General features: G+C 43.1%; 1 protein-coding gene across 1 annotated transcript; it reads left to right on the top strand.

Moving 5' to 3' along the window:
* The first annotated feature begins 631 nt into the window (after positions 1-631).
* snx18a (sorting nexin 18a) lies at positions 632-13,900 on the top strand. The gene is made up of 2 exons (XM_069683100.1): positions 632-2,471; positions 12,447-13,900. The coding sequence occupies exons 1-2, from the start codon at positions 953-955 to the stop codon at positions 12,698-12,700; spliced, it is 1,773 nt and encodes a 590-aa protein (XP_069539201.1). The 5' UTR covers positions 632-952; the 3' UTR covers positions 12,701-13,900.
* Positions 13,901-19,070: the final 5,170 nt, after the last annotated feature.

Raw genomic sequence — 19,070 nt, 5'->3', positions numbered from 1 at the left:
CAATCTTCCATCTGCATCAACCGCATCATCTTATACCGCAAAACCAGGTGGGGCTTCATGACAACACATAGCTTATTGGCCTCAATTTTGTAACACTATAAAAAGAGTTCCACAGAGTGTGGATCTTTGAAATAGCTCTATATGTAAAACGTATAGTTTTGCTGGAACTGGAACTGAGCTTTAGTATGCCAGCTTTTGTGATGGATAACTTCAGACAGACAAACAGGACGACAAAAGAATCATAATTGCAATATATGATAAACATAGTAAAATTAAGAATGTATTTTTATACTTAAGTTGATTTTTTTAAGAGCATGCATTTATTGCGACTTTTGCAATAACACATATAAGATGTTTTAATAGAAATGCATCTAATAGCAATGCAAGCTCACAAAACAACTCTTCCTGAATGGGACAAAAAGTCCTCACAGGCTGCCGAGGCTGGTCTGTGGTATGTTTAGTGTCATGAAGCACTCAACAAGTGTGTAGAAGCTTTGTTGCAGCGCTCACAGGCGGTTGATTTGTGCTGTCTGGGTGGACTGCAGCATCTTGTAGCTCCGCCCTCGATTATTCTGCCTGGTCGACGTGCGGTTGCTGCGCAGCGCGTGAAGGCAGAAGCGTCCGACTCGGATCGGAGGGAGACTGGAGGGACTCAGATTAATGTTGTTGTAGCGGAAAATACCTTCGCTTCAGATTCACTCACTGCAACCTCTGGATTAAAAACAGCCGCTATTTCCACTCAGGTTTGGTTGAGGATCAAAAGAACCGCGTAGAAGGGGATTTAAACAGCATTTTCTCACACTGCGAGAAGTTTGTACGCGGAGTTACAGGAGGACTTTCGGGCTGTGGGCTGACTGAGCTAGCCTGGCTGCCCGCTGAGCTTCCCTCCTGCCCCGGTCAGCCAGCCGTAAGTTAGCCCGCTGTCCTGGTCTGCTTCCAGCTGTGGTGAATCATGGCGCTCAAAGCCAGGGCGCTGTACGACTTCAACTCTGAAAACCCCGGGGAGGTGTCGGTAAGGGAGAACGAAATTCTAACTTTGTACAGCGAGCAGGACATTGACGGCTGGTTTGAGGGGGCGAACAGCAAAGGGGAGAGGGGTCTGTTCCCCGCTTCTTACGTGGAGATCCTAAGAAACGACGCCTCCTCAACGATCAACAACAACAGCTGCAGCACATCTGGGGACACTTACCCGGACTCCCGATACGCCAACATCCCATCCGGAGGTTTTGACGGTTCAAATAAGCCTCAGAGTAACTTTTCTAAACCGTCTCCGCCTTTTACCACTTTCTCCTCCCCACCACCACCACAACAACAGCATCCACAGCAGCAGCACCTTTACCAGCAGCCCAGCCCAGGCAGCGATGATGACTGGGATGATGACTGGGATGACAGCTCCACTGTTGCAGATGAACCAGGGACTGTAGGAGGAAGGTATCGTGACTTTGAAGGCAATGGGCCATCCACTTACAGATTGACAACCTCCTCAATGTCAAGAGGGAACGCACAGCAAGCAAAGAGCTCTGCCACAGTCAGTAGAAACCTGAACAGGTTTTCTACCTTTGTAAAGTCAGGAGGAGAGGCGTTTGTGCTCGGTGAGGCAGCAGGGTTTGTGAAGGATGGGGATAAGATCTGCGTGGTGTTGGGTCAGTATGGTCCAGAGTGGCAGGAGAACCCCTACCCCTTTGCCTGTACAATTGACGACCCCACCAAACAGACAAAGTTTAAGGGCATGAAAAGCTACATCTCCTACAAACTGACACCCACCCACACACAGAACCAGGTGAACAGGAGGTATAAGCACTTTGACTGGCTCTACGCCCGGCTGGTGGAGAAGTTTCCTGTCATCTCAGTGCCACACATCCCGGAGAAGCAGGCCACGGGGCGCTTCGAGGAGGACTTCATCTCCAAGAGGAGGAAAGGCCTCATATGGTGGATGAACCACATGACCAGCCACCCGGTCCTGGCCAGGTGTGATGTTTTCCAGCACTTCCTCACCTGCAACAGCACGGACGAGAAGGCCTGGAAGCAGGGCAAGAGGAAGGCGGAGAAGGACGAGATGGTTGGAGCCAACTTTTTCCTCACCATCAGCACCCCAGCTGCGCCGCTCGACTTTCAGGAAGTGGAGAGCAAAATAGATGGATTCAAGACTTTCACCAAGAGGATGGATGACAGCGCATTGCAGCTCAACGCCACTGTTAACGAGTTTGCCCGCAAGCAGATCAGCGGCTTTAAGAAGGAGTATCAGAAAGTGGGGCTGTCGTTCAAGGTGCTCAGCCAGGCCTTTGAAATAGACCAGCAGGTGTACTCAGCTGGACTCAACCAGGCCATCTCCTTCACCGGGGACACGTATGAAGCCATCGGGGAGTATTTTGCAGAGCAGCCTGGAAAGGATCTGGATCCCATCATGGATTTGTTAGCGCTTTACCAAGGACACCTGGCAAACTACCCAGACATCATCCATGTCCAGAAAGGTAAAATAACAACACTGCCATACACCTTTAGGACTTTTTCCACTCACTGAGTCATTATTTTTGAACATATTTGACCCTTTAAGTAGCTAAATTATTGTTTCTATTTTTGTTGTTTGATTCATGACATCAGCACACAGGATTGTGGCTAACTTCCAATGTTCAGTTTGTCATCTTGACTGTTAAAACTTTTACTGTGACTAATTAGACTACAGACAATACAGTAACCATAAACCAAACACTAAACTTAACAGCTAAGGCAATAATAAGTAAACGATTAAAACCATAGAACAACACCAGGAGACAAATCTCACTAAAAAGAACGTCTGCTTAAACTTTAAATAATCCCAGCGCTCCTATTGACGTAAAATGCACAACAAATCACTTATATCGTACAAGGATGTGGCGTCTGTGGGATCATAAATCCGCTTTCCAAACCTTCCTTTCTACCGCAGGTTTGGCTGAGATACAATCAACAGGTTTTAAAGTAAAGAAAAGAGCGTGTTTGCAGGCTGTGAAAAGATAACCTAATTTGTTTCTGGCAGTTTTGCCAACAGCAGTCAGGTTACAACTACAGCCCGTGTCACTTTGCAAAACAAATAGGTCGTGTTTGCATTTGGAAATTGGTCCGCATGCTTCTGTCCCACCTGCTGAATCAAAAGGGCTGCTCCTCTTTGGCTGTGTTTGATTTTCCATCACAGAGGAAGTAATACATGTTTGTGTCCAGGAGACGGGAGAGTGTCCTGCCTGGCTTTTCAATCACAACGCTAACCTGAAACAGGATGTGCAGCAGAATCCTTCATAAATGATTCTCCACGTTCTTTTATCCACAGTCAACGTTAGACTAATCTAGGCCATCCTCCTACGTGACCCTAACCCAATGATTGTTCTCATTGTGTGGCAAAATGTCACACACGAGAGGCAGCGCTGTTACGCAAGAGGTCCGGCTTTGTGGCAGTAAAAAGGAAGCTCTCTTTCTGTTTACCGTGTGACAGAAATGTGGCACAATCACTCTCTTCTGATGGGAAGAGAAATAAATAATAGAAACACGCAACAGCAATTAAACTGCTCTTCCTCTGAGGAGATTATACCTGACTGACTCTCTGACGTGTTCTTATGATTCAGTGTGTCTTATATTCACGTGGAATTGAGAACTCTACCCAGAAAAAGAGCCATGTAGGACACCATGTAGGACAAGGGCCTATATTTACTATCAACATTAGAGGATGATATGAACTAATCCTTCTTATTCCATGTATTATGTACAGTGACGGTGCTCTGACCTACTGACATCCAATGAGATCAGATCAGGGTGGGAAAAGAGTCAGTCAGAGTCCCCCTGTGGTGTCCTGTCTTTAATTTTTCAAGTACATGGATCCCAAAACTTCACTTTCAAACCATAACTGACTTTAATGACTTCTAGAGCCACAATATAAATGTAGCATATTTGCTGATGGCCTGTGTTAAAGTAAAAGTATGTAACATCTATGCAGTATGGCATGGATACAGATTGACTAATAGTATCTTTGTTAGTTCTCTATAGAAGCTATTTTCCTGCTGGATCAGGTCAACAGCTGGAGCATCTGCTTCTGCTAATGCTAGCGTGAAGGAATCAGTGAATCAGTGTTTGTGCAATTTAATGTTGCGTTGTTGGAGGCTGACAGAATAGGGTTCAAATGAGCTTGCCACAGGGGCCAACCTACACGTATTAGTCTATTTGTAGTAACTTCCTGTGACCGAGGGCCAGCAGGCCATGGTTACGTTACGTTGAATGGCTAGAAATGGCGAGACCTAAGAGTTTTGTTGAGTTGTGTAGTTATGTTATCTACAGAAGCCCTTAGCTTCCCTTCCCCCTAGCCCTTATCATGTTATCACGAGATAACGACGCAGCATCATCATAACCTCAGACTCGTATCCGCAGAGTTGCAAAAGCACAAAACGAACACAGAAACAGGCTTAGAGAAATTTATGTCGAGGTACAGTACGTTTCACTGAGTTGTCTGACTTCTGGGGAAACATATGAAACACAGATGATCAGCAGATTTTGAGGAAGGAAGTCATTGAAGTTACTTAAGGCTGCTTCATTAGAGTGACACAGCATGATATGAATAAACAGGACTAAATGAACAGCACTATTACCTTGTGCGTGAACAAGATATATGCCTGAACTGATTTCAGACAGATTTTCATTGGTAATTGTGGTTGTTGTACATTAAATACAACAACTCCCATAATTCCATGCTACTTCAGGAGATCATCGAACTACCTCTTTTGTTCATTCTTGTAGCAGAGATTCTTAATGTGTGTTCAACTTTCCACCTTGCCTGTGTACTCCATCTGTTTGTCATTTTCGGTCCCCTGCAAACACCGGCCCCATTCACTCCACAATAGACCACACCGGGGGAAACATGGCAGACTGTGTTTAGGCTGCAGTGGGACACAAACTTCCCAGTCAGCTCAAATCTCGCTCGCCACGTAGGCCGCACACACCGTGGCACACACAGACCAAATAAGGTGACGCAGCCAGTTACACCGAGCGGTGTGATAAGCTCAGCCTAATTCCACTGATAACAAACTCTGATTTGATACCGCACATGGAAGACCTTGCTGCAGGCACCTGAACAGATGACAGAGTGCAGTGAAACACATTTTACAGTGCGCTGGGAGACTGGGAACAAAGCTGATGGGAAGGCTGGATTCATGAAACAGATGAAAGGAGAGACACGCGCAGCGTACTGAATCTAAAGTCCTTTGATCTCTTCTTGTTTAAGGTGCACTGAGGCTGCTTAGTTGCTCCATTTATTTTAAATCAGGTTAAGGCAGATATGCAGATGTATTTCATGCAATTACAGTGTTTTTGTCCTTCTATTTATACTAAAACTAAAAGACAGAAACACAAAAATAAAGCCACTCTATCCTCCGTTAAAAACTCATCATGTGCCTGTCTACCTACAAGAAGCTCTATTATGCAGTGGCAGTTACAGTGATATATCGGCACAGTTAATGTGCATGCATTACATTAAATACAGCAGCTCTCTCGTTCATGACAGCTGCACGGCTGCTTGTTACTCGACTGACCTGCATGTTTCTATCGAGCGTTACAAACACCCACTGAGAAGTTCCATGACATTGATGCTCGTAAGGCTGCTTATGTGGTCGACTCTCCTTGAGGTTTTGTAGAAGTATCCAGCGCTTGATGACTGTTATACTGCAGTGAAATTGCTATAATTAGGGAGAGAGGTGCGTGGAACAATGATGCCATAAGCACAGGTAGCTTCAATTTTACTGAAGACAATACTGTGCAGCTTAAATCAGCCATTAATACTGTATGTTCTGCGTTTAGTCTGGGTTTGTCTACCTTTCCCTTGCTCCCAGTCTCTCACATATTTAATAAAACACTTCCTTTTCCATCATCATACACGCTTATCCCATCTGTTGCACAAACTCCCTTCCTGATAAATGTGCAGAGGAAATGTCCACAAGTGCAGATATCTGCTTATGAAGAGAGGTTTGTTGCTCTTTTCTGCCAGTTGGACACCTGAAGAGGGGCTCGGCCACATCCTTTGTTGTCATAAACCAGAGTGCACGTTTCTGCTACAGAAGTGGTCGCACAGAAACTCACCAGTCCAAGTAGGTCAGCTGGAACTGAATAGTGCTTTGACATGCATTGGTGGAGCGATGATGAGGAGTTTGAAGTGGGTCAGAAAGTCAAACAGCAGCTGTAGCAACTTTCCCTATTTAAGAGGCTATCCTTTGATAACGTATCATTGTTGCCTTCTTTAGGAGAAACCTGAGCACTCAGTCTTATCAATGTCTGGATTCCACATTTAGCTCCTTTTATCTGCCCCATTAGGACTCCAGGCACCGCACAGGTTTTTATTTGATCCCATCCATCCAAAAGAGGGACGGCGTACACCACCCCATTGATCTCCACCTCTTCAGGGGCTGCATTAGCCATTAGCATGAAGCTCGACCGGGACAATATTATTACATCATCTCTAGCGCTGCTTTCATAAACATATTGAGCGTCATTTATTTTTGTCCTAATGTGATATTGAGCCCTTGAAAGCATTCAGTTCTGTTTCTTTTTATTTCAAGCACACACAAGGTTTTTATAACACTCCAAAGATAGGCTTCACTAAGTAAAGATACTTAACTTGTAACTCCAGTTTCATTTATGAAGTTAAATAGGATGTGGTTATTAATTATTAAAACTTTTAACCGCATACGTTTAAGTCTATGACTGGCCCAGCAGCTTATGTAGAAGTGCTAACACACATCTGTTTTTTTATTGCAGCTCACGTTGTCACATTTGTCTCGCGAATAGTGAACCAGTTATGCTGCTGTAAGTTCTTGTTTAAACACTTCCTCAGAGTGATAATATTGACCTTGCCTGCCGTGCGTTTAGAGGACAAACTTGTTTTAACTTTACACCCAGGGAATATTGTAACTTTAGCTCAAATAAAAGAGCACCACCCACTTCTTTGGAAAATAACGCTTTTATTCAGTTGTTCAAAATGTTCAGATGCCAGGTCTTTATCAGGCTGACAAAACAGACTCTTTTAAAGGTAGAGCACACTTTGATGAACTTGAATGATACTGGGAATGAGTGGTTCTTAATAACATTTGCATACTGTAGGTCACAATTATCTGTTCCTCTAAGTTAATCAGTTCAGTTTGCATACAGAACACAAATCCAGCAGGATAAGCTAAAGCCTATCTGTGTTAAGTTTATTATATAGTTTATATATAAGTATTTAAGATTATTAAGCTTCTTGGCCTGTTTTATTCACATTGTATCCATTCTCTTTCCTTTGTTAAGTGTATCTGTGCAGCACGTCTCTGAGTTTGCATCTGATCTCATCACATACAGGGATAAAACAAAGGCTGCAAAAGAAAAAGCTAGCACCCGTTTCTAGTGTTGTCAAGTTTTCCAGCAGAGTCAGGCTCTCAGCCGACACTCCTCCTGTGCAAACGCTGCAGGTCCGTCTCATATATTTCTACGGGCTATTTAAATGTCCTTCTGAAGCACTGATGGATGACTGAGGTGGTGGAGTGATGAGATAGGGATTGCCGCTGGTTGTTCAGGTCACCGGCTCGCAGTCGCTCCTGTTGCGTAACCAGAGGATTACGTAAGAGCTGAAGCTGCTGCATGCAGTGAGTCCAGGGGGGCTCGGTGCCACCTCCATACAGCCAGGGAGGATTTCTATCAGGATGTCTTCTTATTTATAGTGTAACACTGCAGCATGCTACAAACTTCATTATTAAGTATAGATAATGCTGGGGTCATCGTCATTTATGCAAACTCACTTTTTCGCCACGGAGGGGGCAGTTGGAAAGTTGCATAGTGGACAGGGACTGTGCAGATTCAGGAATGTTTAATGAGGGAGAAGGAGGAGATGCCTTAAATGTAATTTGCAGAAAAAAAATATTAGACACAATTTATTATTTCAAGCAGAGCTCTTAGAGGTCTTGAAACGTGACTGGAGCTGGTCTTTAAATAGTGGTGGTGGTGCTGAGACTGATGAAGTGATGAAGATGATGAATCTGCTAAGACTGGGTCGTGATGGGGAGGGGAAGGGGGGCAAACTAGAGGCCGATAAAGAATAATATTTAAAAATGAAAGCAGTAAGACGATTGGCTAACAATGAGGGCGTGTCAAAGCACTATTGGACAGATGTGACCAGCTGAGGAGAACAGCTGATATCTCACTTGACAGCCCCAGACTGTGACAGCAGGAAATCATGGATGAGCATGAGTGAGGACAGTGAAGAGAAATAAACGACTACTACAGCTTCAGTTATGTGATGGTAACACTTAAAGTTCCTGCAATCACGTTGATCACTTAGGACGGTGAATAAAACATATTCATGGTCTGTATTAGATAGAAAAGACAAAGACTGAACAACCGATTGACTGAGAAAGTATCCGTCAGATTTAGAGATAATTACATCATCCACATCTGAGGCCCCACATGTCAGACTGAGTGTCTTATTATAGGCTGTGTTTTTGCAGCAAGCCTGCAGAGCAGCAGCTGTGAAAATGATGTGTCTCTATTCAGTACAGTTTGCTGACACGTCTCCTCCAACTGAACTCTTGTCTTTCTCATAAAGTCTCCATGGTAACACTTATTCCTCTTTAGTCCATTAGTGTGCTTCTACAGCGCAGGAAGCCACAGACCTTTAAGGTACAGCAAACACCTTGGGGATTGGCATTTAAGTCTTTGGACAGCTGTGTTTGTTCTCGTCTCTCTGGTTTCCTTCCCCCCTGTCTCCGCTCCGCTGTTATCTTTGCCTCTCTTTCTGTCATGTCCAATCTGTTGTGCATTAGAGGAATTTCAAAGATCTGGGTTAAACTGCGGCTGAGCGAGCGACAGCCAGGAGGCAAACTGGGGAGATTTTGAGGGGGAAGGGCTAAGACGTGTCTTTTTGGGAGGATTTTGTCAGCATATTTGTATCTGTGCTGTTATTTATTGCCTTATATGTTGAGAGGTCAGGGGGGAAAAAGCAGTCGTTAAACATTTCCGTGAACTTTAAGGGAAGACAGAAGACGAGTAGACGAGTGCAGGTTGAGGTCAGCGAGTCCTCCGTGGTCACATTTCAGGAAACAAGCAGGCTGAATCAGACTTTCAACAGAGTGCTGCTGGTGACTAAGCTCACATAAAGAGTTGAAAATCCCATGACAGGCAAATACAGGAAGTTTTGCTTCATGCCTTAAGGGCACAAATCTCACCTGCCACTCCTGCCCTAAAGACAGAGATAGGATATTACAATGTCTGTCAGCTGGTTATGCCATGCATGGAGTTAGTTTTCTCTTAGCATGTCGTTTTAAAAGACATTTCAGTCAACACTATAACCTCACAACTTTAAACAGCGCATCAGTGTTAGTTCCTGTGTTTCAAAGTATTGCGTTAAACGATGTTTCAGCCACAGTAACAAGGAACTAGGACAGAACAAACAAGCTTCATCTCCGGGGCTGCAAATGTGATTACTTTCAGGTAATTTGCTAATGATTCTCTCTATTCACTGCTCGTCTATCTAATGGCAGAAAGTGTCAAACAAAGTTTTGTAGAACACTAGCAGACACACTGAAAGTAAGGTACCTGGAACTAGGGGTGGGAATCACAGGGTAACTGATGATACGATACGTTAAATGTGGCCGATGATAACGACAATATCACGATACAGTGATTCATATAATGATGCATCACGCTATCTGATTAACTGAAGAACACAAAATACCCCTAAAAAGTGCAGAATTAATGTATTATTTGCTGAAGTTGGGAGTCAGTTTCACATATTTTGACACAAACTGAGATAAACGACGCGGTGACTCAAATTGGCAGGGAGATCTGTTTAGAGCGCTGAATTTAAAAAGAATAAAATATTATTTGTCTATATTATATTTTATTATATTATATATATTTGTCGGCAGCAATACGATTATTGTATCACAATAAATCGGGACGATGATATCATGCGATAACAATATTTTGTCCCACCCCTATCTGGATCCGTTTTCACAATCCAAAACTAGAACACGGAAATGCTCTGCATGTTTGACAACATGCTCCACTAGCAACAAGGCATCTGGCTACAATATCTCAAGGGCTGCAGAGGTTATTAAAACATTTAAAAACTTTGGCACCTCGCAAATCTAGAAATCATTTTTGACACGAGTGAAACCTAAAGAAAGAAGGCAAACAGTTCTGTTTTTTCTTCTAGGATTCTGGATGTGACATTGGACACATTTTTGAAAATAAACAACACATACGTTTGCATTTGTCACAACCCAGAGAACTTTTATTTTGGCAGTCCTCTAGGAATCCTCTAGGTGACATGTACACATTTTTCAGTCTTCGGATCAGACAGAAGGTCATAGCCTTTCAGTGTCTCTTGCCCTTCCTCTTAATTGCTTGCGACATTTCTTCCTTTACTCGGTCAGGAGATGTCAACAGTTTGATCCGACGTCTGTCGTGGGCTCATGGTGCTCTGACCCTGCCTTCTGCTCCCATCCAACCATCTGTCTGAACATTTGTAGGCTAATATTTAGTTTCAGCACCAGTGTGGCTGAAGGCTTTTTCTGCAGCAACAAAACTCTGCAGAGGTTTTGTAAAAGGTAGCAGCAGCAATTACAGTTGACATGTGTCAAAATGGGAGGTTTGTTAACCAGCGTGACTCGATCCTGTGATGCCACAAGAGTCCACCACAGTGACAACAACATGTAGCTCTTACTGGTAGGGAGGAAACTCGGGGAGCGTACTCTCAGGGTGAGTGTGATGTGCTAGATGTTTTTTTTGCAAGGCAAAGCTCTGGTTAGATGTGTGGGAGAGGTGCCATGTAACCATGTCATGATTTATTGTACACAAGTGAACAAATCATTGTGAAACAGCTGATCTATACACAGTTAAGGCTCATCAATAACCACCTAATGAAGGGACAGTATGAACTTTAAAGTTGTTGAAGCAAATTTCCTTTAGCTCTCTTTTTAATCCAATAATTAGTTTGAAAGGATCTAAAAATTTCAAACTACAAGTGTTTTCTAAGCCACACCCCCTTAGTTACTGTTGCTATGAAAGTTTAGCATGTAGTTCTAGCACAATGGAGATGACAGATGTAACACTCAAAATTGTGTTCAGTCCTGTTTTATCTGTTGTATTACTCTCTTAATCACTTTGAATTGCCTCAGTGTATGATGTGCTCTTTCATACACTCTTTTCCTCTTCAGACTGTTTGCCTTCATCTGAGCGTCCAGTTTGTTTCTTCTTCTTTGGATTTCCACTTTTTTTTTAAGCTGTATCTGTAGTCATCGAACTTTTCTTTGTTTGTTCAGCCATAGTAGATTACTGTTTACTCGCAACACTTGCAGAGACCGCCTACTCTCTCTGGCAGACCAACCACTGCTGGGTGATGGAAAACGCGTCACTAACTGGGCTGCTTGTGATTTTTTCTATTTAAGTCACCACCGACACAAATAACGAGCAGGACAGAGCTGCTAACTTGAGCTTAAAGTTTGACAAGATAAATTTCCATCCAGTGGATTCACACGAGTCTTTACACCACAAACCATAGCTAGTTAACCAATTAAATGCTCTTTGATCTTGGAAATAACACTCAGTTTGTTACTACAGTAAGCCAATTAGCTGGACATGCTAACATTAGCAGCATGTCCAGCTAACTTTATCTAATCCAAACTTTCCTCACAGAGCTGAGTGTATTTTTCTTTAAGAGGTTATAGAAGAAAACACCCGTCAAACATTGTATATCTATAGTATCTGTGTTACTGCAGCCCCCACATTCATAGTTTTATCTCTCTACTTGTGGAGAGATAAAACCTTGATATTGTTGCTACGCTATTTTTGAACAATTGTTTTTCAGGGGAAACGTTAAGCTGAGGGCTAAACCATGACATCAGTATTAAAGAATAGCTCAGTGTAACAAAACAGAGTTGATCACATTAAGTAGGCAGTTCTCCATGTTTGCACTGTGTCCTGGCAATGCCAACAGTCATTGGTAGATGTCATCAAACTGCCAGCAAATCCCCTTAAATGGTCGTTTAGAAAAGGCCTCGGATTGACAAAATGTAATAGACTTATTTTAGGTTGCTGCCCCCTCACATTCCCTAACTATAGACACAGATGTGGTTCTCAGGGTTTTTCAGAACAAACTGCTCATCAGACTATTCTTGGCCTGTTTCTTGAGGTTATAAATTGACTGTTGACTGTGCTTTTGACTCTTATTACAAAGAAATCCTTAGTAAAATTTTAATCCTTTGAAAGCGTCTGAAAGTCAGATGTCTGATGAGTTAAAGATGTGGTATGAGGAAATAAATCTCCTATTTTAGGGAGGATTGAAATAGCATCTCATGTCTGTCTTATCATGGAGCTCTATAAAATAAACATGATAACAATTGTAGATGTGATCTTAGAACAAACACAAAATTAATCTTGATTATTTTTGCTCTCTTTTCCTCCAACAGGAGCCCTGACGAAGGTGAAAGAGAGCCAGAAGCATGTGGAGGAGGGCAAGATGGACCGCGCGCAGGCGGAAGGCATCAACGAGCGCTGCAACATCATCTCCTGCGCCACGCTGGCCGAGATCCAGCACTTCCACCAGATCCGCGTGCGAGACTTCAAGGCACAGATGCAGCACTATCTTCAGCAGCAGATCACCTTCTTCCAAAAGATCACAGGGAAGCTGGAGGAGGCTCTGCAGAAATATGACAACGCGTAGTACGCGGCTCCTCTCAGATCGTTGGTTTATACCCTCGGTGATCCATGACCATGCACCTTCCTCAGCCAGCCAGTGGAGATTTGGCAAATAACAGCCGGCACCACGTTCTGTGAGTGGTGTTCATCCAGCAGGGAGGACATTCAAGGAGATTTCTACCAGATCCAGGTTTCTGTGTGTGTTGGCCACATTTTTGGGGACTGGATGTCCTCGTATAAGAGAGGACGTGTAATTTAATGACTTGTGATAAAAAAAACAGTCCTATGCCTTTAGATTTAATAAAAATCAGTGATGGTGCACCACTTTTTTGGTGCATGGGTGAATTAAATCTATTCCATGTTACGACCTGCAGAGAGAGAACCATGCATCTGCTGCTGCCACCTACATACCCGGTACAAGATTTCATATCCAAAGTGTTTTTAGCCTTACAGCACTGTTTTAACTGACTCTTTTTAAAAAAAGACTGCCACTCCAGGAGAAGTTAAACTCCACAGCCTTCTGGAAACATTCACACAAGCCCCTGCAGGTATCTCTCTCCTCGGACAAACAGGACAAAATGTTTACAGCTTCCTCCCTGAGCAGGCTTTGTCACCACTGTCTCGCTGTGCCTTCAGATTACGTCTCTCTGGTCATTTTTTTTTTTACTAGTTTCTAAAAAGCTTTATATACCGTTTATGTAGAAATATATTCTATTTGTTTTTACAAAGCTACGCATTTTGCATTTTTGGAATCACACAACGATCACTGTGCTTTGAGCGAGGGCAGTGTCTTTATGGGAGATCATGTTTGATTGTGCCGTTTTTTCCCTCAGTGGCACCATGGTTTGATTTTCAGCACTCACAGTGTGACATCATCAGGATCAAGAGAGGATTACCTGCTTTGACAACAGGAACCAACACCTTACACACGGCACAGCCAGCACTGGTGCTTGCAGAGTATAAGGGACGAGTGTGATGGACACTTGCTTTGCTGGATACATGAAATTGTGTCGACAAAACGTTGGTTTTCAGGCTTAGTTTTGGGGTTGTGTTCAGAGGCAGGCTGTTAGACGCTTCCTCCTCTGTTTTAATGATGCAGACTTTTTCATAGCTCAGTGCTAGACAGTTCATCTGTTCTGCTGTTTATAACCTTCATGATGTTGGTTGCAACATGGAGAGATTAACATAGAGGCAGTGACACAAAATAAATTCCTCCTTCACAGAATTTGTTGGTTGGTCCCGTGTGTTTTGTTGTGTATGTTAAATATATAATAACTACTTTTACACGGCTGTGTTAAATACTTGATTCTGATTGGCTGATTACAGCATTCCAAGATGTGTTATTTCTCGATAACAGACCGTTGCTATGAAGAACAGACCGTTGCTAGGGACGCGGCTCTAATCACACAATCTGGAGGAGTAACTGTAATCATATCAATCCGCCGAGAGAAGTCCAGTAACATCAGTCTGTTTACTGAGGGAATAATAGCTGGGTTAGCTCATATTAACGAGTAGTATTAGCTCAGTTAGCTCATTTTAAGGAGGCAAGAGTTAACCGTTGCTATGCGCAGCTCTCACTGTGAGAGTAACAGACTACTATGATGAAAGCTAATCATTTTTAAATTAATAAAATCACATACAAATATATTGTGTCAAATAACTGATTTCATAAGTTAAACGTCGTGTAATAAGCGGGATAATGTTTAGTGAGCAGGTTGTTTTCGCAGAATGGAGCCCCGATCACTTTAGTCGAGGGTAAGAGGCTAAATACAGTGAAGAGGTGGGGAAAAGTGAATAAAACAGCGTGAATGTGCTGACAGGTTAATTTGCTTTTTAATGGTCCTTCAAGCTCCTCAGACCTCAAGGTTTCATATGACCCATGTTATGTGTCCACCTTACCATTTAATAAAGGCACAAAGACAAAGAGAGCAAACTGTTGGGCTCTGCAGGTTTCCTTGTCTGCGTCTCTGGAGGACTGGTGTGCCGTGTCAGTGTTTCATGCTAAGCTCACACTCGGCTCAGATCTGCTGACAGCGCAGAGCCCGGCCAGCCATCTGGGACATCTGGCCACTGTTAGTAGTGCTGGAGTGGATGACAGTGAACACGTAGTGAGCAAAGGAAAAGGTCAAAAGTAGCTGGGAGAGACTTTCATTAGCTGTCATCGGCACCACCTATAACCGAGATAACTAAAATGCAGAGCAGCGCTTACTGAAGATAACATTTTGTCCACGCACAGGCTGTCGGGTTTGTTAAAAAGATTCTTCCTGTGCAGGTCAACAGACGTGTCCGACACTGGCCCTTTGTTTACTATCTTGAGGCAAATAAACTGTGCAGCAGTGCAGTGTCTGTTTTGGCCAATCCAGTTTGACAGATGTGATGGGGAGCAGAAGGTCACAGATAGCAGCAGCTTTCATCACCACAGGGACTAAAGAAGCTAGCAGCCTGTTCTGTAAATATGTTTTTATGCTAATATGTTCTCACCACAAGATTATCTGTCAGGATCTCCCTCTCTGCTCTGTCCTCTGCCGCCACAGCTTGAGACCAGACTACAGACATTTACAGAGACACACAGAGAAAAGGTTACCAAGTGCATTTTTTAAATTGCAGCGTGTTAATAAAATATAGGGTAATACTACACAGTAATGAAATGCAGTCAGACATCGTCTCTCTCTTTATTATTAGAGCTTCTTAATGTGTAGTTAAAGAATTAATTTCCTGAGGGATAAGCAGAGGACTTCCAACAAGAGATGCAGCCATGCTAGCAGCTCTGTGTGGCTTTACTTAGACACAGTGGTGCTGTGAGCTAATTGCTTACATAAGCACGCTAATATGGTCCCAATGCTATGCTAAAATGCTGATGCAGGGGTAGCAGGGATAATGTTAACAATGTTCAACACAATCTAGCCTGTTAGCACGCTAACATTTGCTAAGTAATATGGCATTAGCTGTCTCAGTATTCAGTCATTAACTAAGACTGTACTGTTTATGACTTTAACCTTAAATTAAGTCTGAAGTTGTTAAAATTATTTGTGATGGGGACATACACTACCAGTCAAAAGTTTGGACACATTTTCTCACACAAGTGAATGGAAAAGTGTGTCCAAACTTTTGACTTGTAGTGTACATGTCATATTTCTTTGATTACATCCAATAACCTTCACTCAAAGATTAATTTAAAACTACAAAGAAAAGACTTAAAGGATCAATTCGCCCCTGGAAAAAGCCTCTGTCAGTCAAAGCTGGTGTTCTCTGTAATCGATAGAAGCAAAAAAATTTTAATTGGCGCCATAGCTGTGGAGAAATTTGTACAAACAGCTTGTGGTTTCGCCCATTCTACATTCCTACAATACCCAGCGAACATTGCGCCCCTCCCTCTGAAAGGAACGGCCCAGCGAGAGACGCTGGAGTGAAATACTACCGTTTCCCAGTCAAGGACATTGATCGTTGCAGGCAATGGGTCAGAGCGGTACAGAATCCGAAATATGAATATACCGGTGGATCATCTAAAAAATCTTCAGGTCTGCAGTCTACATTTCAAACCTGACGATTTTGAGACATGACATCGGAAGCGGGAATCCTAGATTGAGGAAGTGTAGTTTAGCAAGCTCTCTGGCCTCCACCAGATGCCACGATTTACGTGGTCTGGCGGAGGTTTTCCAGGGCCCATTAGAGAAGCGGATAGCGTCCTCCAAAGGCACAGAGGCATATCGCATTTTTTTTTCTATCATAATGGCATTAGCTCCCCATAATAGCATGAAAGGACTGAGGTGGAAAATCGGCAAAGTGGCCCTTTTAGATGATCAGAGTCATTAGGATACATCAACAGGGATCCATGAAAAACTGCACAAAATGTTGTGTGAATACAATAGTTAGATATTTCACTCATATGAAAGCTTTGGCTGGCTGGGATACTAAATGAAAAGTTGAGAACAATAAGGTCAATAGGGTTCATCCATGCCATGAATATCAACCAAAAGTAGTTGTTGAGACATTTTAGATTAAAGCAAAAGAGTCAAGTAAACGAAAGGTCGGGAATTTGTAAAGTCAGTAGATTCAACCTCTGGGGATCATGAACATCTGTACAAAATTGAATTACAATCCCTAACTTTAGAGATCCTTCCAACCAACAGACAGCCATGCTATCCATGGAGCTACACTGCTAGCATGGCTAATAATATCCTGCCATGTGGGAGCTAACTAAACACGCTCAGAGAATGAAAACTCTCACCATCTCCTTTTCTCCTGTTTTCTGTTTTTCTACTTTAATCTCTGCTTTTCATTTTCTACATCAACTCGACAAGATGCACGCAGCCTTTATTATTTCATCCCTCAGGCCTTCTGTCAATACTGCCAACGCCTGAGGAAATGGGTGCTCCTGTTTTTACATTCTTGCTCTTCCCGGCCTTCAGCTTTGGTTCTTCTGAATCTTTTAAACTGATAAACGTTGGGAACATAAAGCTCCAGAAACACAGCCTCTTTCTACGTATGACTAATGATTCCAGCTATAGTAAGACCAATCATGTCATAGTGGTTTTTTGGTTCCAGTGGAGGAAAGTGCAAAAACATTCTGTGTGCAAATGCTTTGCGTTGGGGCATCATCTCACTCACCACAGTCTAAAATACAGGAAACAACAGATCTCAGTTCAGACAGAGCAGCTGACCACATTCCACAGACATGAACGTCAAGTGTGAGAAACTGACGGCCACAAGAGCAGCACCAGAAGAACCGTCCAGATTACAGAAATGAAACCCTGAGTGGTAAAAACACGATGGAAACCAGAGTATGGGTTTGATTTCACGGAGGGTTTGTTTCGTGAGAGTTCAAGGCAGTGATCGCGTTTCAGCTCTAATATGAAACACCACAAAATAAGATGTCATCGCTGCTCCTCTGAGACTTGGCTTTCTTCCTTTTGGACTTTCCGTTGCTCTCTGGAATTCACCGAATGTAACCCAGAAACATTCTGCACCTTTGTCGTCAGCGTGGTGACCTCCCAAAAATGAGAAAATCTGGCTGAACCACATCCCAGCTGCTCATTTAACTGACAACATATTCCCCTCCATCATAGCTGACAATTTTCACTTCTTTTTTATTTTTTATAAGCCTTGTGTACACATTGCCCAATCGTGAAATGTCTTTGTTTTCAGTCCTTTTCAATGGCTGGCACCGTGAGTCAGAACGGTAGTAGAGAGAGCAGGGTTTCCCCCTCTAAAGACCTGGCACAGACGCCGCTTCTGACCACATTGCTTTCATAAGGACTGAATCAGTGTCTCGACATCTTTCCAGAGAGAACGCCCAATTCCTGTTGCACCCTTCATGTGCAACACTCAGGTCTGATTTCTCACTGAAACAAGGTCTAAAACCTTTAAAACAGGAGTGCAGGCTCATTTCTATTCTGAGTTATTCTAGAAACCCCCTGTTTCTGCCTCAGACCCACAATGATCGTTTCACATCTGCTGTCCTTAACTAATACACCCTCAACTCATCACTTCCCTCCTCAGAGCTCTTACACTCCCATGACATAATTTCACACCAAATCCCATTGTGTGTCTGACCCCGATTTCCCCTCATTGCTGCAGCTGATTAAATGTTTCATTGTAAGAGCAGGAAAGGGCCCTGAGGCAAACCACAATCATTTCATTTCTCATATTCTTCCTTCTAATAAAACTCTACTGAAAGAGGAAGTGCAAAACCAAACACAGGATTTCTGTTCAAAGGAAATGGCTTGTTTGAGATCTAGGACCATATTTCACATCCAGGTGTGACTATGAGAAACTGAACATGTTGTTACTGCACGGAGTGTTTATACAGCTGCTGGCTGGTGTTCCTCATTAGACCAACGGTCTAAGGTCCAAAGGTCTGGCCCAACAAAGGACTTCATATGTATGCTGGTCAAATGTAGATTAAGAAACAGAGCGAGCGTGCAGGTCGACGGGCAGCTCTTAAATGTACCTAGGAGACTTGTCAGGTACTTCCAGGTGCGGCGAAACCCCGCCCAACAGCAACCTGCAACAGAGAGCAAAAACCAGGAAAGGGCAACAACAACCAGCAAGCTCTAACTAGTGGGAGGGCAGTCACATAACTAAAAGTAAAACTCAACATTAAGGCAAACTAAAGACAACAAAACCAATCTGTGTGGAAGCCAGGGGAGAGAGGAAGATTGACCAATGTACCGATGACCCGACTCCCTCAACCAGGCATTCGAATGGTGAGGCTTGTTCCCACAGGGTCGCCACATGATCCATCATTATCCATCAAAACATACAGATATTAGCCACTTAAACATGAGCGTAGTATCGATCGTTACATCTTATTTTAAACAGAAATTAAATGCAAATAAGTACAGTCATGTCAAACTAGCTTTAAGTCTTCGGACTGTGTTTGGGAGTGTTAAATA

This window comes from Semicossyphus pulcher, unplaced genomic scaffold, assembly GCF_022749685.1.
Source record: "Semicossyphus pulcher isolate SPU_LCO1_2020_fin unplaced genomic scaffold, fSemPul1.0.p SCAF_6, whole genome shotgun sequence".
NCBI lineage: Eukaryota > Metazoa > Chordata > Actinopteri > Labriformes > Labridae > Semicossyphus > Semicossyphus pulcher.
Note: the sequence above shows the minus strand (reverse complement) of the source record. Positions and strands in the feature narration are given on the sequence as shown.

Bases quoted from the DNA above. Each gene is read 5' to 3' on its own strand.
- snx18a (XM_069683100.1), top strand. From the start codon at position 953: ATGGCGCTCAAAGCCAGGGCGCTGTACGACTTCAACTCTGAAAACCCC. The intron at 2,472-12,446 runs GTAAAATAACAA...TTCCTCCAACAG, and splicing joins CATCATCCATGTCCAGAAAG to GAGCCCTGACGAAGGTGAAA.